The 26,829-nt window shown below is 39.8% G+C and overlaps 1 protein-coding gene across 1 annotated transcript; it reads left to right on the plus strand.

Annotated features, from left to right (window-relative positions):
• Positions 1-1,421: 1,421 nt before the first annotated feature.
• On the plus strand, positions 1,422-26,759 carry ART4 (ADP-ribosyltransferase 4 (inactive) (Dombrock blood group); the record flags this gene model as incomplete). The annotated part of the gene is made up of 3 exons (XM_047741518.1): positions 1,422-1,673; positions 4,633-5,341; positions 26,590-26,759. Coding segments are annotated over 3 exons (1,089 nt in total), but the record flags the coding sequence as incomplete, so codon positions are not given.
• Positions 26,760-26,829: the final 70 nt, after the last annotated feature.

Here is a 26,829-nt window from a genome sequence, read left to right on the forward strand (position 1 = left end):
AAATCATGTTTTTGGTATTATTAAATTATATGGAGATGTGTTTACATTAAAAATGTTAAGGGAAAAAACAGTATGAAAAATCGCATACTATATTATTTCAGTCCTAAATGTGTGTGTGTGTGGGCATGTGCATGTACGTGCGTGTGTGTGTGTGTGTGTGTGTGTGTGTGTGTGTAGCACCAACATCTAAATCTAAATAGTATCTTTTTCCAGGGGATACGTTATGGGTAATTTTGTGTCCTCTTTAATACTTGTCTGAATATTCTGAACTTTTTTTTTAAGATTTTTATTTGTTTATTTGACAGAGATCTCAAGTAGGCAGAGAGGCAGGCAGAGAGAGAGGAGGAAGCAGGCTCCCTGCTGAGCAGAGAGCCCGATGTGGGGATCGATCCAAGGACCCCGGGATCATGACCTGAGCTGAAGGCAGAGGCTTAACCCACTGAGCCATCCAGGCGCCCCTGAATATTCTGAACTTTTGTAATGAGACAGAACTGCTAACATTGTTAGATGAAAAACTATTTTTAGGGTGCTAAAAAAAATGCCAGAATTTCTAAGAACAGGATTTTGTTTCTCTTCACAGTTAAATACTGAATCGGGAAGTGTAGCTGGGAAAGATTTGCAAGAAAAACAATTACCCCAGTGACTGGAGATAGAGGCAGGATGTTCAACCTAGAAGTGATAACCTAGAAAGGGAAGTGCCTGAGATAGGGTGTTTAAAGAGCACGTGTGCGGCATTAACTTGGCACGCAAGACCCCACTTTTGATCGATGTCAGCTGTTCCAAGGCTGTCTTCTGTCAGTAGTCATTAGGATTCACTATAGACTGAACTAGTGTGGACAGAGGCTCTGATGCCTTCCGAAGAGAAAATAGGGAAGAGCTGTGACCTCAACAGTTATAATTTCTGGGATGGAGACTTTCAAAGTAACAGTGGAAAGCAGCAAGGAGAACCTTCTGACAGTAATCCTAAAAGGTGTGCTGCTTCCTATCAGCCCCTTCTGGGCAGGGCCTATCAGCAGCACCAAATGAGAGTGACATAGGCCCACCTTGAGGTGGCATCTCCCCAGCAACCTGCGTGAGCCAATCACATCACTCGCAATGGAAACCTGCAGCTGCAGATAATGTCACTTGGCCCCAAACACTGTACAGCGTGTGCCTTTCCTGTCTTCCTGAGAAAGTAAGGGTTGAACTGCTGAGCCTGACCCTTAACAGGCCTTTGGAATTCCCCCCTACACAGACCAGATAAGGGATCTTTTTTTTTTTTTTATAGGAAACTAACAAGTTTGCTCTTACAATCCCTTATTTGGTGCAGCGATCTGGCTATTTCACAGAGATTTCAGCTCTGCAAATAAACTGGAGCCCATAGCTTCCCTCGGAGAAACTGCTGGTTGGAGGTGGTCAACAGAAATCTCCACAAGACATGAACAAGGAAAGGTCTTGCTGAGACTCATCCAAAGGAAATCCCGGAGGAGAACGCTGAGCCCTTATTTCACAGTGAAGTGGCAAGAGCGGGAAGGATTTGTAACACAAACGAATATCGACCATTGACCAACAGAGGCAGAAGGATTCTCCCAACTACTACCGCAGCCCCCACGATGAGAATCTGGCTCCTCCCCTGGCCGCTTCATCTCCTACTGCTGTTCTCTGGCCTGCAGACCCCCACCTGGAGTTCTGAGGTAGGGCGCAATTGAGGAGGTGATTTCTTTACGGTCAGAGCTCCACTGGGGCGCTTTCCTGGTGACAATCTTTAAATGACCTTTGGTCACTTGGGATCTAATTTCATTCAGACACTTTTTAAAAGATTTTTTATTTTATTTATGGGACGGAGCGGGGGTCATAAGCAGGGGTGTGGGAGAGGGAGAAGCAGGCTCTCCACTGAGCAGGGAGCCCAATGCAGGACTGGATCCCAGGACCCTGGGATCATGACCTGAGCAGGAAGCAGACACTTAACCAGCTGAGCCACGGAGGCACCCCTCATTCAGACTTTTTAACCAATAATGCTACTGAAGATGTTGAAAGCAATTCTTAAAGACTGTGGAATTCTTTAGAGTTTATAAATTTGGCATTAATGGAAGCTAGAGGCATAATGTGATTTTCTTGATTCTCCATAAAATTTAAGTAAAACATTGCTTCTGTAGGACAAATGATATAAAATAAAACCTATTTGGCTTTCGACTATTTCATAGGGATCAACTCAAAAGAAGTATTATAATTTAAAGTTCTATATAATAAAAAATAACCTAATGTTGAGAGATAACAGAGTACATATTTGAGATCTAGTGATATATTAAAATGTTTAGAGCTCACAGGATGTAACAGAACATGATATGATTGATTTTGTTTTGTTTTGGCTTAAATAGATTCTTGTAGGCCTATTTGTAAACCTTCTGTAAAGAGTTATTGGCAAAAATCATATAAGCAGTCTTAAAAATTTGCTCCATTTTACACACACCTAGATGTCTTCTCATCATAAATGACAGTAACACACCAAATGGTGTGTTTTTGAGTTTTAGCTGCAACATCTTTGATGTTGACTAGATGGAATCGTATCTCTTAATATAAGGAGTGCTATTTATTACAAATGCATTGTTTCTTTGCCAAGAAGAAAACATCTTGGAATTTGGATAGTTGAAAATATGACTCTAAAACATAGACTGATGATACTTAATGAACTTGTATTCAAATCTCTAACTTCAGTTTAATATGGACTAGATATTCATCTGTTGATGGGCATCTTGGTTCTTTCCACAGTTTGGCAACTGTGGCCATTGCTACTATGAACACTGGGGCACAGATGGCCCTTCTTTTCACTACATCTGTATCTTTGGGGTAAATACCCAGTAGTGCAATTGCAGGGTCATAGGAAATCTCTATTTTTAATTTCTTAAGGAATCTCCACACTGTTTTCCAAAGTGGCTGCACCAACTTGCATTCCCACCGACAGTGTAAAAGGATCCCCTTTCTCCACATCCTCTCCAACACACGTTGTTTACTGTCTTGTTAATTTTGGCAATTCTAACTGGTGTAAGTTGGTATCTCAATGTGGTTTTGATTTGAATCTCCCTGATGGCTAGCTATGATGAACATTTTTTTCATGTGTCTGTTAGACATTTGTATGTCTTCATTGGAGAAGTGTCTGTTCACGTCTTCTGCCCATTTTTTGACATGATTATCTATTTTGTGTGTGTTGAGTTTGAGGAGTTCTTTATAGATCTTGGATATCAGCCCTTTGTACTGTCATTTGTGAATATCTTCTCCCATTCTGTGGTCCATATATTCTATGGAGTATTATGCCTCCATCAGAAAGGATGAATACCCAACTTTTGTATCAACATGGACAGGACTGGAAGAGATTATGCTGAGTGAAATAAGTCAAGCAGCGAGAGTCAATTATCATATGGTTTTGCTTATTTGTGGAGCATAAGGAATAACACAGAGGACATGGGGAGATGGAGAGGAGAAGTGAGTTGGGGGAAATCAGAGGGGGAGATGAACGATGAGAGACTGTGGAATCTGAGGAACTAACTGAGGGTTTTGGGAGGGAGGGGGGTGGGAGGTTGGGTGAGCCTGGTGGTGGGTATTGTGGAGGGCACGTATTGCGTGGAGCACTGGGTGTGGTGCATAAACAATGAATTCTGGAACACTGAAAAGAAATTTAAAAAATAAATTAAAATTTAAAAAATATGGACTAGATATTAATAAATAACATTCAATTGACTACCCATGGGAAATTGTCTGTTTCTCATTCCTGATTTCTAGGAGGAGGGACTGTCCTAGGCACAGTCCTGAGCACTGTACCACTCCTCTGGTGGTGGGCAATTTTAGTTGACTGGTAATATCAGGAATAATAACAAGGCATTCTGAGTTTGACTCTGTTCTTCCTCCCCCTGGGAGTTAGCCTGACAGAAAAGGGCATGAGCTCTGTGTTCCTCCATGACAAGAATCTTATCTTTGGGCAGGCCACAATCCAATACTGTCTGCAGCTCAGTGGGCAAGTCTGCCTTGTTCTGTAGTATAGTCTTAACAAGTCTACGTGCCATCAGACCTAAAGATGTGTGCCCCATTACAATTCAGTAATGAAGGTGATATTTTAATCTTCATACATGCTCTGTTTTCCTCAATTTTTAAATCAGATCCTGGTCGAAAGAGAAGGCTGTTATTTAGTGGAGACCCTTTGGGAGAACCCAACATTACTCATCACTAAAGTTTTTTCTTAAGTGAAATTCAAAGATTTAATATGGGTTTTAGGTATTCATAAAAGAGATATTTATTAACACCCATGACAGAATGTAAAGGGGTTCAACAGGGGAAACAGAAAGTATACATAAATTTAAGATTTTATTTTTTTTCTTCAAAGTATTATGCAAAAATACTGGTTTTGGTTATACAAGAAGGGTCACTTCCTCCCTGGGGAGGTGAGTTTCTTGAACTTTTAGTAATATTTATCAAACCAAATTCAATCTCTGGCACAGGTCACTGATGCAGGAAGTACTAGGACAGGGTAATGATTATGAGTGAAATTTATTTCAGCAAATACATTTTGAGAAGACTTGGCTTTATGGAGGATAGCAAGTCAACCAGAACATCCACCACCTGATTTGAAAAGTTAAAATCGAGATTTTTCTTTTCTTATAGGTTGCAGTTAACATTGACTTTGACTTGGCACCAGATTCTTTTGATGATCAGTACCAAGGCTGTAGCCCACAGGTCATGGAGAAGCTAAGCCAAGGGGATTATTTCACAAAAGAAATAGAAGCACATAGAGATTACCACGGGGTCTGGAAGAAAGCCCACTTAACCTGGCTGAACAGAGCCAAAGATCTCCCCAAGAACATGAATATTACACATGCTCTGGCCATCTTGGTTTATACATCAAACAACAGTGTTCACACAAGCTTCACCAGAGCCATGGCCAATGCTGGGAGGTCTCCACAGCATTATGAACATTCATTCCATTTCAAGTACTTACACTACTACCTGACCTCAGCGATCCAGCTGCTAAGGAAAGAAATGGTCATGAAGAATGACTCTCTGTGTTTTGAGGTGTATCATAAGATGAAGAATATCAATTTGGAAGCCTACAGTGGTGCCACCATCCGATTTGGCCAATTCCTCTCCACCTCTCTCCTAAAAGAAGAGGCACAGAACTTTGGGAACCAAACTTTATTTACCATATTTACCTGCCTGGGCGTACCTATACCAGAAGACTCTCACAAGAAGGAGGTCCTGGTCCCTCCCTATGAGTTGTTCAAAGTTGTAAATATGAGCCATCATCCAAGAGGAAATTGGTTGCAGTTGCGATCCACTGGGAACGTGAGCACATACAACTGTCAGCTGCTAAAAGGTATTATATTATCCATCTAAACGGAATCTACTCTTATCAGGATCACAGACAACTATTCTTTTTAAAAAGTTATTTTTCTGTGGGGCTTATTAGGGGGAAGGCCAAAAATATGGAAATTGGCCTTCAGGAATGGTGGAACTGACGGATTAGAGAAGACTTGCCTTATTCCTTTGTTTCCCTCCCCTTCTTTCTCTTCAACTACTTCTGGAAAAAATGTGTTTCTTCAGTGGCTCTAATATGTGGGGCATTCTAGACACAGAGAGTAAACCTCTACTAGAAAAGATAGCATATAAAATATAACATTTTTACCTTCACCTTCAAACTCTCCTTTGTTTTTTGTTTTGTTTTTGTCATGGTCATTACAGGAATAGGGAGTGCTGTGAGTAAAGCAGGAGGCATGACTTAGTCACTTACTCTTATCTATTACCCATCTTCTATGTTCCAGGAACTGGAATGGGAGGCGTCATGTGCTATGAGATGAATAAAGCAAAATCACTATCCCAGGAGGTGTTTTAGTCTAATAAGAAATGAAAATATGAGCAAATGTCCACACTCAAAAGCACTAAGCAATACACCAGACATTCAAGGAATGGATGTGGCTTCTCAGTGTAGGAAGCTACTCATTCTCTTTGGAGGAAGTGAGAAAGTCTTCACAATCAAGGACCCCATGGGACTTGAAGTAGAAATGGGGGTTTTCAGTGAAAGAAGAGAGGAAAAGTCATTTCAAACAGAAAAGAGCATATGCTGAATGACAGAGGTTTCAAACAGCCAGTGTCTTTAGGGAATCTCCACAATTCTGGATGGCTGGAATGTAGGAGGTACAGGACACGGGAGGAGGCTAGGAGTCGAAAAGGAATAGGGGATGGGTTGGGGTGGAGAGTCTTCTGATGGGCCAGATGGTTAAAACTCTTGTATTCTATGCTAAGGACTTTCAAACTTCATGCTATAGGTAATGAGAAGCCACTGGAAATTTTTAAGGAGTGGAACATCAGTTAGATCAGTATTTTGGAAAGGGCTCTAATGATATGGTGGAAAATGAACTGAAACAGGAGAAACTGAAGATACCACAGAACAAGAACAACAAAATATTGCTAAGATCTTTTGTAGAAAATTATGTAGCCAACTCCATTCTGTCCCTGTATGTTACCAGCCACAGTCCCTGCACACAATGGTAGTTCTGTGGCAAGTGCCATGCCCTGTTTGATTCAGAAGGAAGATCGTCCTTATCCACACATGCATTTCTTCACACTCACACTTGACTGCAGTCAAACATTCAAAAATATCCCTGACTCTTTCTCTAGTCTGTCATTATTGCTACTGTTAGTAATTCAGGCTATGAGCATTACTCAGCATTTTGGGGCTGCAGTGTTAACAGTGATCCTGAAACTGACTTCCACGCTAAGGTCTTGGGCCTGCTTACTTGGGCCTATCTGCAAATCCAGACCAGGAGAGAGGTGACTTATCAATACTTTTATCTCTTTCTGCCTGTCCTTAGAAGTGTGGCAGGCAACAATACAGGTGAAATGAATATCTGTTCCACAGAACCAAGAGATTAGTGTTTGCAGAGGAGAATGAAAAACTAGAGTATGAAGCAAACAGTGAGATTTTGATACCAAACGAGAACATTCGTAGTCAGTTTCCAGGGTTCTTTAGAACTATACTGTTGCTTCATCCTCATAGAATGAAGCTGAGACAGAAAAATTTTTCTACTGGGTTGATGAGCAATATTTTTATTTAATATTTTTTTAATATAAAATATATTAAGTAAAAAGTTATAGAACATTTACATCAAAGGGTAGGAAACTGAAAGAAAGGAGTATAAAATAGAAACTATTACCCATATTCCCTACTCTGTAAGTCTCAAAGGAAACTATTTCAAGACCCTTCCCACCAAACTAATGATCTTTGCTTTCCTGTCAGGAAGCTACTCAAACACAACTGGGAGTTGAGGCTTAACTCGAGTAGCCATGCACATTGCTAGACTCTGGAAGCTTGGCTGGTCTTGACTGGATATTTGAAATCACAAATCATACTTAAGGAGTCAGTAAACTCATATTGCTCTGTAAGTTCTTTGTGGGCAGGCCTGTGACAATACAGTATTTAATTTAAGAGTCTGGCATTGAATCCAGGCAGTTTGACCCCGGATCCACTCTGTCTTGATTCCTATCCAACTTGTACCATTTTCCAGCTGTGTTCTCAGTCCAGTGTTTAAACTTCCTATGTTCTTCTACTATGTAAGGAGCATCATAATAGAGCCCCACAGGGTTTTTGTGAAAATAATACAAAAATATTTCTAAAAGAACTAGCATGTAATAAATGGTAAATAAGTGTTAACCAATATTAACTTCAGTCTCCTGGCACATAGAAATGTTCAATCTACATTTGTTGAAAAAAAAATCTATATTTGTTGAACAGCAAAAGATGAAGCATTCTCTTTCAATGCTTCTAAGTGGTCTTATCTTTGGGTCAGATGACCAGATAACTCAATTGACTAAAAACAGTTTCAATATTTGCTAGAAAGAGAAAGTATTCTAGGAAGTTCAACCCTTAGTCAAATATAGGGAGCTATAGCCATGATGTAACTGATCTGGAATGTGGTCATTTGCAATGTGAGTTACTACATCTAAATTCTTCCTGGAAATTCATCACTGTGCAGTCTTGGGAAGAGATTGTAAATGGCAGAAGAAAATGACCCCTGGTCGTAGAAGGTGATATATTGGTCAGAGACATCACGTGGTAGGCCAAGAGCTGGAGCTGGAGTGTCTTCCCAGCCGGCACAACTACAAAACTATTTGGAGATTGAAAGAGGGAGAAGAATCAGCTCGAGCTGCAGGGATGCCACTCTTCCTCTGACTTCATTGGCTCTGGCTGAGAGTTGCAGAGAAGGCTGCTCCATTCTCCGGTTCTGCCTTCCCTAAACCTCACATGGAAGCCCACTAGGGAAGCCTCAAGGCTGCCATTGGCTGGTTGTTAGCACAGACACTTTAGTTGAGGATAAAAAGACTATATTATCTCGAGATATAGATCCACCTATCTCTACGGATTACCCAAAAAAAAAAAAAAAAAAAAAAAGAGTTTGATTAACCTCATGATGCTTTCAGCTATTTGCTGCAATGGTGACTGTTTTCTCAAAAAGTAAGTGGTTTCTGAAACTTTCCTTAAGACATTTCTGTTAACTGACAAATAACAACTTTACTTATCCCAACATCCTGGAGCAGTGTTGGGTTGATCCATACATGAACAATGGGAGGAGGGAAGTGCTGTGTTTTTCTTTTCTGGAAGTCCTTCATTGGGAGGGAGGAAGATCAGTGGACCCTCCCCAGACCTCCTTTTCTAGCTAACTGCTATTGTCTGCCGTCAACCTCACAGTCTAGGGATTCCCAGAAGGTATTCTGGAGGACCGATATCCAATTCCTCATGAAACTGGAATCCTCTCAAGAGACTCTTTCTTATGCCTTCAGTTTTTTTTCCCAAGCAGAAGTCCCAAGCTATTCTACATCTAAAAAGTCCCTCTGAGCCAGTGACTTGTTTCCTCTCTTGTTCCCTCTTAATCTGACAGACATGATATTTGAAAGACAACACGAAGACTTTAAAAATTGGTCAGCCAAGACACCATAACTCTCCCAATGAAAAGACAATAGATTAGAGAGTATAGCTTCCCCAGACCTTCGATTTATTTCGAAATTGGTTCTGTTAACTTGAACCTACATTTCTCAATTTTAAAGAGTGCCCATAAATCTGTTGCCTTTAGAGTCAAAAGGTCAAATTGGTAGCATAATATATTTAAGCAAGGGCATTTGCAAAGGAAAAATTGTTTAAGAAATTCTACACTAACAGCCCTCCCTTCTAATTCTTCTCTCACCCCTCTTGTGACCTATACTGGTTACCATAGAAACAGATATTTTCATGCCCATTGAAAGACTCAAAATATGTTAGTTATTTGTCCTTAAATGTTGCTTTGTTCAGGAAAATAATCCGTGCCAAAAATCTGTAAACGCACAAATACATACTCTGTTCTGTATCATTGGATTCACAAAGAAGGATTTATTTGTGGAAATGTTTCACATAATCAAAATTCTTAAGCATGTTTCTAGAAAAAATACAGTCAACTTTTGTAGTAAGCCTGGTTTTATATGTTAACTTTGCCAGTTACTGGCAGTGAGAATGTGGGCAAAGGCTTGGTCCCTGTGTGTCTCCATTTCTTTATATGTAATATAGGGGGAAATGTCATGAAACCTTCCCTATAGGATTCTGGCAAGTACGAAGTGACTTAAGCATGTAAAAGCTCTTAGATCAGATTCTGACATTAGTAAGTACTCAAAACTTGTGGCTACTATTACTGTTACATATTATTTATTTTATTTACTTCCTGTTTCCTGTTTTCTCTTCCCCTGGGCTTTATCTCAACTTAGTGTTCCCTAGTTGCGGCAGCACATTAACATTGAAGTAGAGTGTCTGTCTCAGCTGAATGGATGAAAGAATGAGTAATTTGAGAGGTGGCTCAGTTGGTTAAGCGTCTGCTTTCTGCTCAGGTCATGATCCCAGGGTCCTGGGATTGAGTCCCGCATTGGGCTCCCTGCTCAGAAGGGAGGCTGCTTCTCCCTCTTCTCCCTGCTTGAGCTCTCTCTCGCTATCTCTGTCGCTGTCTCTGTCTCTCTCTCTCTCAAACAAATAAAATCTTAAAGAGAAAAGGAAAGAATGAATAATTGAATGAATCTAGGAGACCACACAGCATGGTAGAAAAAAGAGAAAAAACTTTGGAGTCAGGAAGGGCTGGACATATATGTTAGTAGCTATGTGGCCTGTGTGAGTAACAACCTATGAGCCTGTTTCTTCATTTATAAAATGGGGCAAAGGGGAACCTTGTGGCAGTACTTGGCATCCACCCTCTCAAACACAATTGAAAAATTCTAGGAAAGTACTTTGCACGTGGAAGTGGGATAATAGTTCAGTGGCACAAATGTGTGTTTCAGTGATATTGACAGTGACGAAAAAAACAAAGGAAGAGACAGAAGAAACAATGTTTACCAGTGTCTGAGTGCCAACTATTTCCTAGATAACTCTCTAAAAGAGTAATACTCATTAATCTCCACATTTTGAGAGAAAAAGGCTGTAGATAGCATTTGCCTCCAAATATCAAATTAACTAGATATACTGTATGTCAGTTTTAGCTTTTTTCTGCTTTTTTCAAGGGATTGAGTGTTTCTTTCTGAACAATCTGATATTTCACAGATTCAGAGTTCATGAAATACAAGCTATATTATGTATTTCTCCCTAAACCATATACCATAAGGCCAGATTGATCAAATTAAATTATAATCCACAAAAATATTATACTTACATAGCAAATCTCATTCACAGAAGGTTTTCACACACATTATCTGTTTAATTCTTACAACCATGCTGTACATTGGTTACTGACCCAACTATACTGGTGGGAATACTGAGGTTGAGAGAGGTTACATGGTCTGTATGAGATTATTCAGTTTATAAATGACAAAAGTAAGACCCTTTCCCATGTTTTATGACAAAAAGCCCAGGGCAATGTTCTCTATAGACTGCTTTCAGGAGATTTATTTGTCCATTCAAAAATATTGTTAGGAACCTACTATTCGTTTCAATCCTCTGTGACTGTAACTGCATTATAACTCACTTCATACACACATAAACATACAAGTACACACATATGTATAACAAGACAATCGTTCACAGTACACATGTCGTTTAACTCTAGGGTTTTTTTATTCTAATGCTTTTTATCACATTATTGGAATGAAGGTCGTAATAAAACATTAAGGCATCACAACCTCCAATTTGAAAAATACTCTACTAGGATACAGAGGGGGGAAAAAGCATTGAATAGATAGTTTAGAAGAAAAGCAAAAACAAATGCAAAAGTAAATTTAATGTGAGTTATCCTTAAATGAAAGATTTCATAGACATTTAAATCACGAATGTTTTTCATTTATTCCCCTAAAGGAAGATATTGTCTGTGTAAAAATAATGATAATAATAGTGTGAGGTAGAAATGTTAATGACTGTAAGAAAGAGAAAAAGTAACAAGAGAGGAAAGAAAAGTTACATTAACCTGAGAAAATAAAATTAAAGTAAACTTTTTTAATATCCTAGTTATGAGGAAGGGGGCTGAAGAGGTGGTTTTGAAGAATGAGTATGACTACAAAATAGTAATATCTGTATGTTTGTCCTTATTTGAGCATCAGTCATTATAGTAGCCATGAAGCAAAGTAAAGGGGAATGGTAGTGATCCTAGAATTTGCAACAGTGTTGGATGAGATGCTCTCGTTTTACAGATGAGAAAGCTCAGGTCCAGTGAAAGTACCTAATATAAAGGTCAGCTAGGGACAAAGCTTCAACACCCAAGCTAATCACTTCCAGTAACCGTAATTTCTACCCACTACATTGTTTCACTCTCAGTCAATATTCTCTGATAACTCTTCAGTAGAATCATATTCCATTAAAAAGTGAGAAAGAACAGAGTCAGAGGTCCTTGTGATCTCAGCCTCAGTGAGGAGAAAACAAAACAAAAAATGTTTGGGAATTACTGTAGTGAATGATCTGCTCAAGTGATATTAATGGTCTCGAGGTCCCTGTGAGAATTCAGATAATAAATTTTAACAGGAACTTTAACAGAAGTTTAGAAACATTATGCATTATTACTTTTCTTTGTCTACTGTTAATGGTAAAAATGGATTTTAAATATTGTTTGTATATACAGAATTCCAAGAAATTCCAGGAAACTAAAAGGATTTTATGCATTATTACGTGAAAGTAATGGGAAAATATTTCTCCATCATGTAGTCACCCTATCAGGCAATATGTTCAAATATTGAGGCAATCACAGATTTGAAAGTCTTCCTGACCCCAAGCATCTTTTCTACCTTAAACAGTCAGTGAAGTCTAGTTGAAAAGGAAATCCCTCTCTTTAGAACATTTTGTGATATATGGAGAAATGATACTGCAGCTAAAAAGATAGAGTTGAGCCAGACTGCTTGAGCTGGAATGCTGCCTTCACTGCACACTAGATGTGCACTTAGTGGTAAGTTTCTCCACATGTCTGTGTCACTGTTTGATCAGCAGGACAATGAGGATAATGAGAATAAATACCTCATACATTTCCTGAGAAGATTAAATAAGCTAATTGATAACAAGTACTTAAAATAGACCACAGCACAGAGTAAGTTGCTAATCAATGTCAGCTTTCATAATGGTGATGAAGGTGATGATAATTAAAATGGTGATGGTGCCACTGGGGACAATAAAGATGGAAAATCATGAGATCTCACACACCAACTAGCCGGGAACCTGGAGTAAATCTCTGAACTCCTTGGTGCTGTTTCATCTGCAAAATAAACAAGCTGAATTCTGCTGGTTAGAAAAAATTTTAAGAGGATACTTTTTTAAAGTAGCGAACTTCAAATATTTTTATTAGGAATTTTCTAAGTTAAAAAAAAAAGAATCAAAGGATAAATGAGGTTGCTTTTTAAAAAATAAACTCTACTCCTTTAAAGTTCTCTTTGTGTTCATTTTTACAGATTCCAGCAAAAAGTACAACCCCGCTCCTGTGGTTATTGCTTCTCTCTCCTTTTTGACCAGTATCGTCACCTCTTCCAAAAGAGGAGTATAAAGGAAACTTGGGGTTTTGCTTTCTCTGTGCCTTTCTGCTTGATGCCAGTGAGGGCACCCTGAATACCCTCGGGGAATCACTCTGCCCAGTTATCAACTGATGCAACACTCGCTCAGCCCACTGCCTGGGAGCAGACCTGGAACTCAGTGTATTTCTTCTCCATGGACACCGAGATTCATCAGGAATAGAAAAGGACACAGTCAGAACTAGTGAGATACAGTCATGGGAATTTTTTGGAATTGGGTTTGGGAGTGGGTTGGGAGCCTTTTAACTGAGTGGAGATTGATGAAAGCAGAATGAGTACGAGCCCACAGCTGCTAGCCACTCTCTTGCCACCAAGAAGGGAGACTCTATCTCCTTGAAATGGAGCAAACACAATGAAGGAAGAACTGAAAAATGCAAGAAAAAAAAAAAAACGGTTCTGGGGCACCTTAGTGGCTCAGTCTTTAAGCATCTGCCTTCAGCTAAGGTCATGATCCCAGGGTCCTGAAATCAAGCCCCACATGGGGCTCCCTGCTCAGTAGGAAGTCTGCTTCTCCCTCTCCCTCTCCCTCTTACCTTGCTTCTGTTCCCTCTCTCGATGTGTCTCTCTCTGCCAAATAAATAAATAAAATCTTTTTTTTATAATCATATAATGTATTTTTATCCCCAGGGGTACATGTCTGTGAATCACCAGGTTTACACACTTCACAGCACTCACCATAGCACATGCCCTCCCCAATATCCATAACCCCACCCCCTCTCCCGACCCCCCTCCCCCCAGCAACCCTCAGTTTGTTTTGTGAGATTAAGAGTCACTTATGGTTTGTCTCCCTCCCGATCCCATCTTGTTTCATTTATTCTCTTCCTACCCCCTTAACCCCCCATGTTGCATGTCCACTTCCTCATATCAGGGAGATCATATGATAGTTGCCTTTCTCTGATTGACTTATTTTGCTAAACATAATACCCTCTAGTTCCATCTACGTCATCGCAAATGGCAAGATTTCATTTCTTTTGATGGCTGCGTAGTATTCCATTGTGTATATATACCACATCTTCTTTATCCATTCATCTGTTGATGGACATCTAGGTTCTTTCCATAGTTTGGCTATTGTGGACATGGCTGCTATAAACATTTGGGTGCACTGCCCCTTTGGATCACTATGTTTGTATCTTTAGGGTAAATACTCAGTAGTGCAAATGCTGGGTCATAGGGTAGCTCTATTTTCAACATTTTGAGGAACCTCCATGCCGTTTTCCAGAGTGGTTGCACCAGCTTGCATTCCCACCAACAGTATAGGAGGGTTCCCCTTTCTCCACATCCTCGCGAGCATCTGTCATTTCCTGACTTATTAATTTTAGCCATTCTGTCTGGTGTGAGGTGGTATCTCATTGTGGTTTTGATTTGCATTTCCCTGATGCCAAGTAATGTGGAGCACTTTTTCATGTGTCTGTTGGCGATCTGGATGTCTTCTTTGCAGAAATGTGTGTTCATGTCCTCTGCCCATTTCTTTTTTTTTTTTCCAGATATCAAAGATGTCTCCATTTATTCAATTATCCATAGGTCTCTATATTAATCTGGTACATTTCTTTTTTTTATAAACATATAATATATTTTTATCCCCAGGGGTACAGTTCTGTGAATCGCCAGGTTTACACACTTCACAGCACTCACCATAGCACATACTCTCCCCAATGTCCATAACCCCACCACCCTTCTCCCAACCCCCCTCCCCCCATCAACCCTCAGTTTGTTTTGTGAGATTAAGAGTCACTTATGGTTTGTCTCCCTCCCGATCCCATCTTGTTTCATTTATTCTTCTCCTACCTCCTTAACCCCCATGTTGCATGTCCACTTCCTCATATCAGGGAGATCATATGATAGTTGTCTTTCTCCGATTGACTTATTTCACTAAGCATGATACCCTCTAGTTCCATCTACGTCATCAGAAATGGCAAGATTTCATTTCTTTTGATGGCTGCATAGTATTCCATTGTGTATATATACCACATCTTCTTTATCCATTCATCTGTTGATGGACATCTAGGTTCTTTCCATAGTTTGGCTATTGTAGACATTGCTGCTATAAACATTCGGGTGCACATGCCCCTTTGGATCACTACACTTGTATCTTTGGGGTAAATACCCAGTAGTACAATTGCTGGGTCATAGGGTAGTTCTATTTTCAACATTTTGAGGAACCTCCATGCTGTTTTCCAGAGTGGTTGCACCAGCTTGCATTCCCACCAACAGTATAGGAGGGTTCCCCTTTCTCCACATCCTCGCGAGCATCTGTCATTTCCTGACTTATTAATTTTAGCCATTCTGTCTGGTGTGAGGTGGTATCTCATTGTGGTTTTGATTTGCATTTCCCTGATGCCAAGTAATGTGGAGCACTTTTTCATGTGTCTGTTGGCGATCTGGATGTCTTCTTTGCAGAAATGTGTGTTCATGTCCTCTGCCCATTTCTTTTTTTTTTTTTCCAGATATCAAAGATGTCTCCATTTATTCAATTATCCATAGGTCTCTATATTAATCTGGTACATTTCTTTTTTTTATAAACATATAATATATTTTTATCCCCAGGGGTACAGTTCTGTGAATCGCCAGGTTTACACACTTCACAGCACTCACCATAGCACATACTCTCCCCAATGTCCATAACCCCACCACCCTTCTCCCAACCCCCCTCCCCCCATCAACCCTCAGTTTGTTTTGTGAGATTAAGAGTCACTTATGGTTTGTCTCCCTCCCGATCCCATCTTGTTTCATTTATTCTTCTCCTACCTCCTTAACCCCCATGTTGCATGTCCACTTCCTCATATCAGGGAGATCATATGATAGTTGTCTTTCTCCGATTGACTTATTTCACTAAGCATGATACCCTCTAGTTCCATCTACATCATCACAAATGGCAAGATTTCATTTCTTTTGATGGCTGCATAGTATTCCATTGTGTATATATACCACATCTTCTTTATCCATTCATCTGTTGATGGACATCTAGGTTCTTTCCATAGTTTGGCTATTGTAGACATTGCTGCTATAAACATTCGGGTGCACATGCCCCTTTGGATCACTACACTTGTATCTTTGGGGTAAATACCCAGTAGTACAATTGCTGGGTCATAGGGTAGTTCTATTTTCAACATTTTGAGGAACCTCCATGCTGTTTTCCAGAGTGGTTGCACCAGCTTGCATTCCCACCAACAGTGTAGGAAGGTTCCCCTTTTATGCATCCTCACCAGCATCTGTCATTTCCTGACTTGTTCATTTTAGCCATTCTGACTAGTGTGAGGGGATATCTCATGGTGGTTTTTGATTTGTATTTCCCTGATGCCGAGTGATGTGGAGCACTTTTTCATGTGTCTGTTGGCCATCTGGATGTCTTCTTTGCAGAAATGTCTGTTCGTGTCTTCTACCCATTTCTTGATTGGATTATTTGTTCTTTGGGTGTTGAGTTTGCTAAGTTCTTTATAGATTTTGGACACTAGCCCTTTATCTGATATGTCATTTGCAAATATCTTCTCCCATTCTGTCAGTTGTCTTTGGTTTTGATAACTGTTTCCTTTGCTGTGCAAAAGCTTTTGATCTTGATGAAATCCCAATAGTTCATTTTTGCCCTTGCTTCCCTTGCCTTTGGTGATGTTCCTAGGAAGATGTTGCAGTGGCTGAGGTCGAAGAGGTTGCTGCCTGTGTTCTCCTCAAGGATTTTGATGGATTCCTTTCTCACATTGAGGTCCTTCATCCATTTTGAGTCTATTTTTGTGTGTGGTGTAAGGAAATGGTCCAATTTCATTTTTCTGCATGTGGCTGTCCAATTTTCCCAGCACCATTTATTGATGAGGCTGTCTTTTTTCCATTGGACATTCTTTCCTGCTTTGTCAAAGATTAGTTGACCATAGAGTTGAGGGTCTATTTCTGGGTTCTCTATTCTGTTCCATTGGTCTATGTGTCTGTTTTTATGCCAGTACCATGCTGTCTTGATGACGACAGCTTTGTAATAGAGCTTGAAGTCCAGAATTGTGATGCCACCAACTTTGGTTTTCTTTTTCAATATTCCTTTGGCTATTCTAGGTCTTTTCTGGTTCCATATAAATTTGAGGATTATTTGTTCCATTTCTTTGAAAAAAAAATGGATGGTATTTTGATAGGGATTGCATTAAATGTGTAGATTGCTTTAGGTAGCATAGACATTTTCACAATATTTTTTCTTCCAATCTAGTAGCATGGAACATTTTTCCATTTCTTTGTGCCTTCTTCAATTTCTTTCATGAGTACTTTATAGTTTTCTGAGTATAGATTCTTAGTCTCTTTGGTTAGGTTTATTCCTAGGTATCTTATAGTTTTGGGTACAATTGTAAATGGGATTGACTCCTTAATTTCTCTTTCTTCTGTCTTGTTGTTGGTGTAGAGAAATGCAACTGATTTCTGTGCATTGATTTTATATCCTGACACTTTACTGAATTCCTGTACAAGTTCTAGCAGTTTTGGAGTGCAGTCTTTTGGGTTTTCCACATATAGTATCATATCATCTGTGAAGAGTGATAGTTTGACTTCTTCTTTGCTGATTTGGATGCCTTTAATTTCCTTTTGTTGTCTGATTGCTGAGACTAGAACTTCTAGTACTATGTTGAATAGCAGTGGTGATAATGGACATCCCTGTCGTGTTCCTGACCTTAGTGGAAAAGCTTTCAGTTTTTCTCCATTGAGAATGATATTTGTGGTGGATTTTTCATAGATGCCTTTGATAATATTGATGTGTGTGCCCTCTATCCCTACACTTTGAAGAGTTTTGATCAGGAAGGGATGCTGTACTTTGTCAAATGCTTTTTCAGCATCTATGGAGAGTATCATATGGTTCTTGTTCTTTCTTTTATTAATGTATTGTATCACACTGATTGATTTGCGGATGTTGAACCAACCTTGCAGCCCTGGAATAAATCCCACTTGGTCGTGGTGAATAATCCTTTTAATGTACTGTTGGATCCTATTGGCTAGTATTTTGATGAGAATTTTCGCATCTGTGTTCATCAAGGATATTGGTCTGTAATGCTCTTTTTTGATGGGATCCTTGTCTGGTTTTGGGATCAAGGTGATGCTGGCCTCATAAAATGAGGTTGGAAGTTTTCCTTCCATTTCTATTTTTTTGGAACAGTTTCAGGAGAATAGGAATTAATTCTTCTTTAAATGTTTGGTAGAATTCCCCCGGGAAGTCGTCTGGCCCTAGGCTTTTGTTTGTTTGGAGATTTTTTTTTTAATATTTTATTTATTTATTTGACACAGAGAGAGAGAGATCACAAGTAGGCAGAGAGACAGACAGAGAGAGAGGGGGAAACAGGCTCCCCACCGAGCAGAGAGCCCGATGCGGGGCTCGATCCCAGGACCCTGGGACCATGACTGAGCCGAAGGCAGAGGCCTTAACCCACTGAGCCACCCAGGTGCCCCTGTTTGGAGATTTTTGATGACTGTTTCAATCTCCTTACCAGTTATGTGTCTGTTCAGGTTTACTATTTCTTCCTGGTTCAGTTGTGGTAGTTTATATGTCTCTAGGAATGCATCCATTTCTTTCAGATTGTCAAATTTGTTGGCATAGAGTTACTCATTGTATGTTCTTTTTTTTTTCTAAGATTTTATTTATTTATTTGACAGACAGAAATCACAAGTAGGCAGAGAGGCAGGCAGAGAGAGAGGGAGAAGCAGCCTCCCCCCTGAGCAGAGAGCCCAATGCGGGGCTCAATCCCAGGACCCTGGGATCATGACCTGAGCCAAAGGCAGAGGCTTTAACCCACTGAGCCACCCAGGTGCCCCTCATTGTATGTTCTTATAATTGTTTGTATTTCTTTGGTGTTGGTTGTGATCTCTCCTCTTTCACTCATGATTTTATTGATTTGGATCCTTTCTCTTTTCTTTTCTTTTTTTTTTTTAATATTTTATTTATTTATTTGACAGAGAGAGATCACAAGCAGGCAGAGAGGCAGGCAGAGAGAAAGGGAAGCAGGCTCCCTGCTGAGCAGAGAGCCCTATGCGGGGCTTGATCCCAGGACCTTGGGAACATGACCTGAGCCAAAGGCAGAGGCTTTAACCTGCTGAGCCACCCAGGTGCCCCTCCTTTCTCTTTTCTTTTTGATAATTCTGGCCAGGGGTTTATCAATCTTATTAATTCTTTCAAAGAACCATCTCCCAGTTCCATTGATTTGTTCTATTGGGTTTTTTTGGTTTCTATTTCATTGATTTCTGCTCTGATCTTTATGATTTCTCTTCTCCTGCTGGGTTTAGGCTTTCTTTGTTGTTCTTTCTCCAGCTCCTTTAGGTGTAGGGTTAGGTTGTGTACTTGAGACCTTTCTTGTTTCTTGAGAAGGGCTTGTACCGCTATATATTTTCCTCTCAGGAGTGCCTTTGTTGTGTCCCACAGATTCTGAACCGTTGTGTTTTCATTATCATTTGTTTCCATGAATTTTTTCAATTCTTCTTTAATTTCCTGGTTGACCCATTCCTTTTTTAGAAGGATGCTGTTTAGTTTCCATGTATTTGGGTTCTTTCCCAATTTCCTCTTGTGATTGAGTTCTAGCTTCAGAGCATTGTGGTCTGAAAATATGCAGGGAATGATCCCAATCTTTTGATACCAGTTGAGACCTGATTTATGACCCAGGATGTGATCTATTCTGGAGAATGTTCCATGTACACTAGAGAAGAATGTGTATTCTTTTGCTTTGGGATGAAATGTTCTGAATATATCTGTGATGTCCATCTGGTCCAGTGTGTCATTTAAGGCCTTTATTTCCTTGTTGATCTTTTGCTTGGATGATCTGTCCATTTCAGTGAGGGGAGTGTTAAAGTCCCCCACTATTATTGGATTATTGTCGATGTGTTTCTTTGATTTTGTTATTAATTGGTTTATATAGTTGGCTGCTCCTATATCAGGTGCATAGATATTTAAAATTGTTAGATCTTCTTGTTGGACAGACCCTTTGAGTATGATACAGTGTCCTTCCTCATCTCTTATTATAGTCTTTGGCTTAAAATCTAATTAATCTGATATAAGGATTGCCACCCCAGCTTTCTTCTGATGTCCATTACCATGGTACATTGTTTTCCACCCCCTCACTTTAAATCTAGAGGTGTCTTCAGGTCTAAAATGAGTTTGTTGTAGGCAGCACATTGATGGGTTTTGGTTTTTTGTTTGTTTGTTTGTTTGTTTTTAAGATTTTATTTATTTATTTGACAGACAGAGATCACAAGTAGGCAGAGAGGCAGGCAGAGAGAGAGGGAGAAGCAGGCTCCCTGCCGAGCAGAGAGTCCAACTCAGGGCTCAATCCCAGGACCCTGGGATCATGTCCTGAGCCGAGGCAGAGGCTTTAACCCACTGAGCCACTCAGGCACCCCTGGGTTGTTTTGTTTTTGTTTTTGTTTTTATCCATTCTGATACCCTGTGTCTTTTGATTGTGGCATTTAGCCCATGAACACTCAGGGTAACTATTGAGAGATATGAATTTAATGCCATTATATTGCCTATAAGGTGACTGTTACTGTATATTGCCTCTGTTCCTTTCTGATCTACTACTTTTAGGGTCTCTCTTTGCTCAGAGGACCCCTTTCAATATTTCCTGTAGAGCTGGTTTGGTGTTTGCAAATTCTTTCAGTTTTTGTTTGTCCTGGAAGCTTTTTCTCTCTCATTCTATTTTCAATGATAGCCTAGCTGGATATAGTATTCTTGCCTGCATGTTTTTCTCATTTAGTGCTCTGAATATATCATGCCAGTTCTTTCTGGCCTGCCAGGTCTCTGTGGATAAGTCCACTGCCAATCTAATATTTTTACCATTGTATGTTACAGACTCCTTTTCCCAGGCTCCTTTCAGGATTTTCTCTTTGCTGCTAAAACTTGTAAATTTTACTATTAGGTGACGGTGTGTGGACCTATTCTTATTGATTTTGAGGGGGTTTCTCTGCACCTCCTGGATTTTGATGCTTGTTCCCTTTGCCGTATTAGGGATATTCTCTCCAATAATTCTCTCCAATATACCTTCTGCTCCCCTCTCTCTTTCTTCTTCTTCTGGAATCCCTATTATTCTAATGTTGTTTCGTCTTATGGTATCACTTATCTCTCGAATTCTGCCCTCATGGTCCAGTAGCTATTTGTCTCTCTTTTGCTCAGCTTCTTTATTCTCTGTCATTTGGTCGTCTATATCACTAATTCTTTCTTCTGCCTCATTTATCCTAGCAGTAAGTGCCTCCATTTTTTATTGCACCTCATTAATAGCTTTTTTGATTTCAACTTGGTTAGATTTTAGTTATTTTATTTCTCCAGAAAGGGCTTTTATATCTCCAGAGAGGGTTTCTCTAATATCTTCCATGCCTTTTTCGAGCCTGGCTAGAACCTTAAGAATCGTCATTCTGAACTCTAGATCTGACATATTACCAATGTCCATATTGATTAGGTCCCTAGCCTTTGGTACTGCCTCTTGTTCTTTTTTTTTTTTTTTGTGGTGAGTTTTTCCACCTTGTCATTTTGTCCAGATAAGAATATATGAAGGAGCAAATAAAATACTAAAATGGTGGCAAAGACCCCAGGAAAATGCACTTTAACCAAATCAGAAGAGACCCCAAATTGTGGGGTGGAGAAAGGGGATAAAAAGAAGTTCAGAAAAAAAATTAAAAAGACAAAACAAATAAAGAAAAAAGAAAAAAAAATATATATATATTAAACTGGTGACTAGAACAGGGCCACCCACTTAATTTTGGGAGTATTTTGGTCTCTTAGAATAAACTACCTCCCCAAATTTTTAAGAGTGAAAAACATATATAAGGGTAAACAAGATGAAGGGATGGAATATGCCTATAAAGATGAAAAAAAAAACTTTTTTAATTTCTAAAAAAGGAGGTGATAAAGTAAGTTGGTTGGGAGAATAAAGAAAAAGAAAGTGGAGAGAATTTGCTCAGGCTGGAGACTAGAACAAGCCCAGAGCTAGATTTAGGGTATATTTTGATCTATTAGAAGAAGTACCCCAAAATTTTTAGAAGAAAAAACCCTATGTGTATACAAAAAATAAAGTTAGATACAGTGAAGGATAAAATATGACTATAATAATGAAGGCTCAAAAAAGATTATTTTTTTTTCATGAAAGGTATTGTTAAGATGAACTAGTTAAAAAACATTAAAAAAGAAAAGGGTAAAAGTTAAAAAAATTTAGCAGAAGAAAAAATAAAAATTAAAAAAATTAAATTAACTGCAAGACTAAAGAATCATGGAGAGGAAAACCATGAGTTCCATGCTTTGCTTTTTCTTCTGGAATTCTGCTTTGTCCTTGGTAAGTGAACTTGGTCTTGGCTGGATTTCTTGTTGATCTTCTGGGGGAGGGGCCTGTTTTAGTGATTCTCAAGTGTCTTTGCCTGAGGCGGAATTGCACCACCCTTACCCGGGGCCAGGCTAAGTAATCTGTTCGGGTTCGCTTTCTGGAGCTTTTGTTCCCTGAACACTTTCCATAGAGTGCCGAAGGACAGAAATGAAAATGGTGGCCTCCCAGTCTCTGGCCCGGAGGAGCTGAGAGCTCGGGGCCCCACTCCTCAGTGCGCCCTCAGAGAAAAGTGCTCAGTCACTCCCGTCTCCCTGGCCTCTGGCTGCGCTCTGAGCTCACCCAGCCTGTGACCAGTTCAAGGTAACCCCGAGCTGAGAGCTCACTCCTTGGCTCTGTCTCTAGCCAGCTTCCCCACTCTAATACCTGTGAGCTCTGCAACACTCAGACACCCCCGATCCTTCTGTGACGCTGTGGGACCTGGGGCCTCGCTGACCCTGCATGGGCTTCACCTGGGTTTAGCCTCTGGAGTGATGTCCCTGAGTGGAGCAAAAAGTCCTGATTTAGTGCTCGGTTGTTCTGCCGCTTGCTGGGAACCGGCCCCTCCCCGTGCGGTCTATCTTCCCATTGCTTTGGATTCACTCCTCCGCCAGTCCTACCTTTTAGCAAGTGGTCTGTTTCTAGAATTGCTGCTCTTCTTCTCTTCGATCTCCTGTTGGATTTATAGGTGTTTGCACTGATTTGATAAGCTATCTAGCTGATCTCCTGCTACCTGAAGTAGTCTTAGCCTGCTACTTCTCTGCCATCTTGACTCCTCCCCTAAATAAAATCTTTTAAAAAATAAGAAGAAAAGAAAAGAAATAGTTCTGATGAAAGAATATGAGCCCCTGGATCCAACTATGCTTGAAACTGGAATCCTGGGCTTTTTAAAAATTACATAAATCAATACATTATATGTTTGCATAAATAATTTGAATCAGATTTCCTATCTCAAGCAAAGAATTTATGAATACTTATTTTTTTTTATTTAACAAGCCCAAATAGGAACAAATAGAGAAGCTTGAGTTTGAAAGCACAGAACAAATTCTTCATCAAATGGAAAAGCTTTGAACCCCAGAGGAATAATTAAAGTGTAGATTTTCTTCCAAGATTTTTATCAGCATTCAAGACCAAACAAGTATAGACTCAGATAGGAGAAAATAATGAAAACTTGAGAAATAAAAGGGAAAGTTAATAAAAGATAGTGAAATCTCATTCACTGGCTGAAAGGGAGTGCTACACATGTTTCTAAAATATTACAAAAGTTAGAATTTAAATCCATATGTTAATTTATAGAAGGACTTTATGGCAAATTGGATTTTAAGTTGTCATCAGAAATTTAGGTACATTTATTAGGAAAGCATGTAGATATATGTGGATATAAAGGAAAAAATGAGGGGGGGGGGAATCTGATAACCAAGTAAATATCAAAGATAAATCGAGCCCCACTGTGTGACAATAATTAAATAAAAAGAAGTATAAATCACCAAACTTCACAGCTGGGAATGTTCTCCAACTTCCCTCAGTTGTCTACAATATAAATGGGGCAATGGGAGTTGTTTTACCTGATTTCCAAAGACCCTGATACTGGGCTACAGGGAGTGGAGGGGAGGACTAGCTCTATACTTTAAATTATGGAAGTCCATAATACATGCCCCTCTGAGATTTGGGTAAGAAACAACAAAAGGGAAATCTGCTCATTTGACCCCAGCAGGACTTTCTAAAGGGACGGTGCCATGAGAGAAGAGACTTAGTGGGGAATTCGCTGCCTATAATCACCCAGTTGAGAATTTGAGCATCTAGTATATCATTCTTTCCACAGAATTTTGAGAACGGGGCCACATGCACCTCAGACACCTAGCTTACATTGACCTCTATTCCTAATAAGGCAAGCATAAAATTTCCATAGACACAATTTTCATGATTTATTGCCCAGGGACCTTGGTAGGTTAGTGGTTACTGAACAGAGAGTCCCATAAGCATGGCTCTGGGAAGAGATTTGCTGTGAGTTTTTGCAAGGCAACAGAAAAGCCTCCGAACATGTTGCAAATTTTTTTTTCTTGTGCCATATAAATACACTTTTTGAGCCATACTGTGTACAAAACACTTTGGGGATTAAAAGTTGAAGAGTGCAAGCCAGATCGTCCATGAGTTTACGATCTCTTGGGGGAAATGAAGAACAGAACACCAACAAGTGATGGAGGAAATACCAAAAGAAAGGGGACTATCAAGTCTTCTGTTCACGAGAGCTCAAAAGAACTTCTTAGGCAAAAGAAGAAGCCAGGAAGACTTCAAGGAGGAGGCAGCATTTGGGTGAGGTCTTGGGACCTTGGGGTGGGAGCAAGGAGTGAGAGGAAGAAGACAGTCAGTGTAGATATGTGTCAAGCGTTTAGTGCCAAAAAGGATGCAAAAAAAGTGCTCAGAGTTTCGAGAAAAGGGAGATCCCTCTGTCCTATGGTTGGATACAGCTTTCTATTGGAAATAAGGCTCAACGGAGGGCTTCAGATAGAAAAGGAGAGCTGAGTAGAAGAGAGACAGGGGATATAGGAATGATGGGTGTACACAAGGGTCAGGAAATAGATCTGGCAGAGTGAAACTGTAACATGGGCAGGAGAGAAAAGAGCCACCCGATCAAGCTAAAAGGCCAGCCGAACGCATTGGATCTCCATGAGAAATCAGTCTTCTCAGTAAGAAGCTAGCTGGGTGATCTTAACACATGCTCCCAGCACCTGCAGCACCAGTGTCCCGTACGAACTTGTCAGAACCATGAACCCTAGGGCCTGATCCCACATCTATAAAATCAGAAACCCAGAACCTGTGTTAAGAAGCCTTCCAGGCTTTTGACTGATGGGATTATGATCCATAAAGGAATAACCAGGTTTGTTTGTTTTTTTAAGATTTTATTTGTTTATTTGACAGAGAGAGAGAGAGAGAGATCACAAGTAGGTAGAGAGGCAGGCAGAGAGAAGGGGAAGCAGGCTTACTGCTGAGCAGAGAGCCCGATGCGGGGCTCAATCCCAGGACCCTGGGATCATGACCTGAGCTGAAGGCAGAGGCTTAACCCACAGAGCCACCCAGGCGCCCCTGGAAAAACCAGGTTTTTAAAAAGATAACTTAATTTTTCCTCCTGCTGCTGCTTCTTTTTTTTTTTTTATGTGCTCCATTTTTATTTGTCTACTTTTCCCTCTAACATGAATCTGTATTTTGTAATTATAACTTTGGTAAATTCTCAATCTTTTGCTTTCTTCTTCTTTTTCAGAGTTGATTTAGTTTTTTCATGAACTTTTCTTTTTTCAGAGTTGATCAAGATAAGTAACTTAAAAAATCAAATGAAATTTTTATTGTGGTTACAGAGATTTCCTAAATTATTTGATAGAGAATTGACATGATTCAAAGTTCATGAAACGTTAGAGACCAGTTTCAAAAATTTCATTGTAATTTCTGCTTTTTCCTTCTGGGATATCTTTGAAGGTAAAATGGATAAATTCACCTGGATGGTTAAAAGAGCTAGCCCTATAAAGTTTCAGAGTATTTATCTCCTGTGGTAATTTTTTTTTTACTAATGCTTCCCTCCTTTTTGTGTATGTAAAAAAATACTCTGGCTTCACTTATTGTTTTATTTGCTTCTTTATGATTCAGTGTTCTAATATGCCTATTTACTCTGACTTTAAAAAATAATAAGTCCAGTGAAAAAAATTTTCTGTAGAGCTTGATTTATTTAGAGAGCCAGGATTCTTGGCCTGAGGTGTCTAATGATCTGAATCAAACTGACTTACACTTTATGAACCCAGATCTTGATTTGGTAAAATTCAATAAACCTTTATTGAACTGGATGCTTTCAGAGACACTAACACATGCCAAACATTGGCAAGTGATAAAATGTGGAAAAAAAAAAAAAGGTATTACAGCATTACAGGACTCCCTCCCTTCCTTCCTTCCTCCCTCCCCCCTACTCTGCTCTCCTCCCTCCCTCCCTCCCTCCCTTCCTTCCTTATCTTCATATAGTAAGTACCCTTGCATTTTATTTTGTTGTGCTTCTTGACAGTTCACTTTCTACTCCCCACTATTGCTTCATTCCATTAGGTCACACTGTGCTCATGGCCTCTGGAGGAGGAATGGAACTAGATATGAGGTAGAAACTAGTGAGTTCTGCTTTTCAAAACCAGAAGGAAGGGAGAGAAAATGAGAGGAACCCAAAACAAAGAATTTGAGAGAAACACTAAATAAGAGTAATGGTTTTGAGAAGAGTATAGCTCCCTCACCCCCAAATATGTCCATATGTCCACAGGGTGGGCAGAAGTCATTGGAGTGGACAGATCAGTGGTGCTTGGTGGTAAGATGTCTGTGAGAGGCACTGTCAGTGATGATCAGCCTCAGAGGAGCCATGAGCATCTGAAAACCACCCGCTGCTACTGAAGAAGCATGGCCCATCCTAGCTGCCATTCCCATTGATGTGTGGTAAGGACCTCCCTCAAAATGCCCCCAGTCATGCCTCCAGTCTTTTTTTTTTTTTTAATATTCTATTTAT

The sequence above is a fragment of the Lutra lutra genome, chromosome 8 (genome assembly GCF_902655055.1).
Source record: "Lutra lutra chromosome 8, mLutLut1.2, whole genome shotgun sequence".
NCBI classification, from domain to species: Eukaryota; Metazoa; Chordata; class Mammalia; order Carnivora; family Mustelidae; genus Lutra; species Lutra lutra.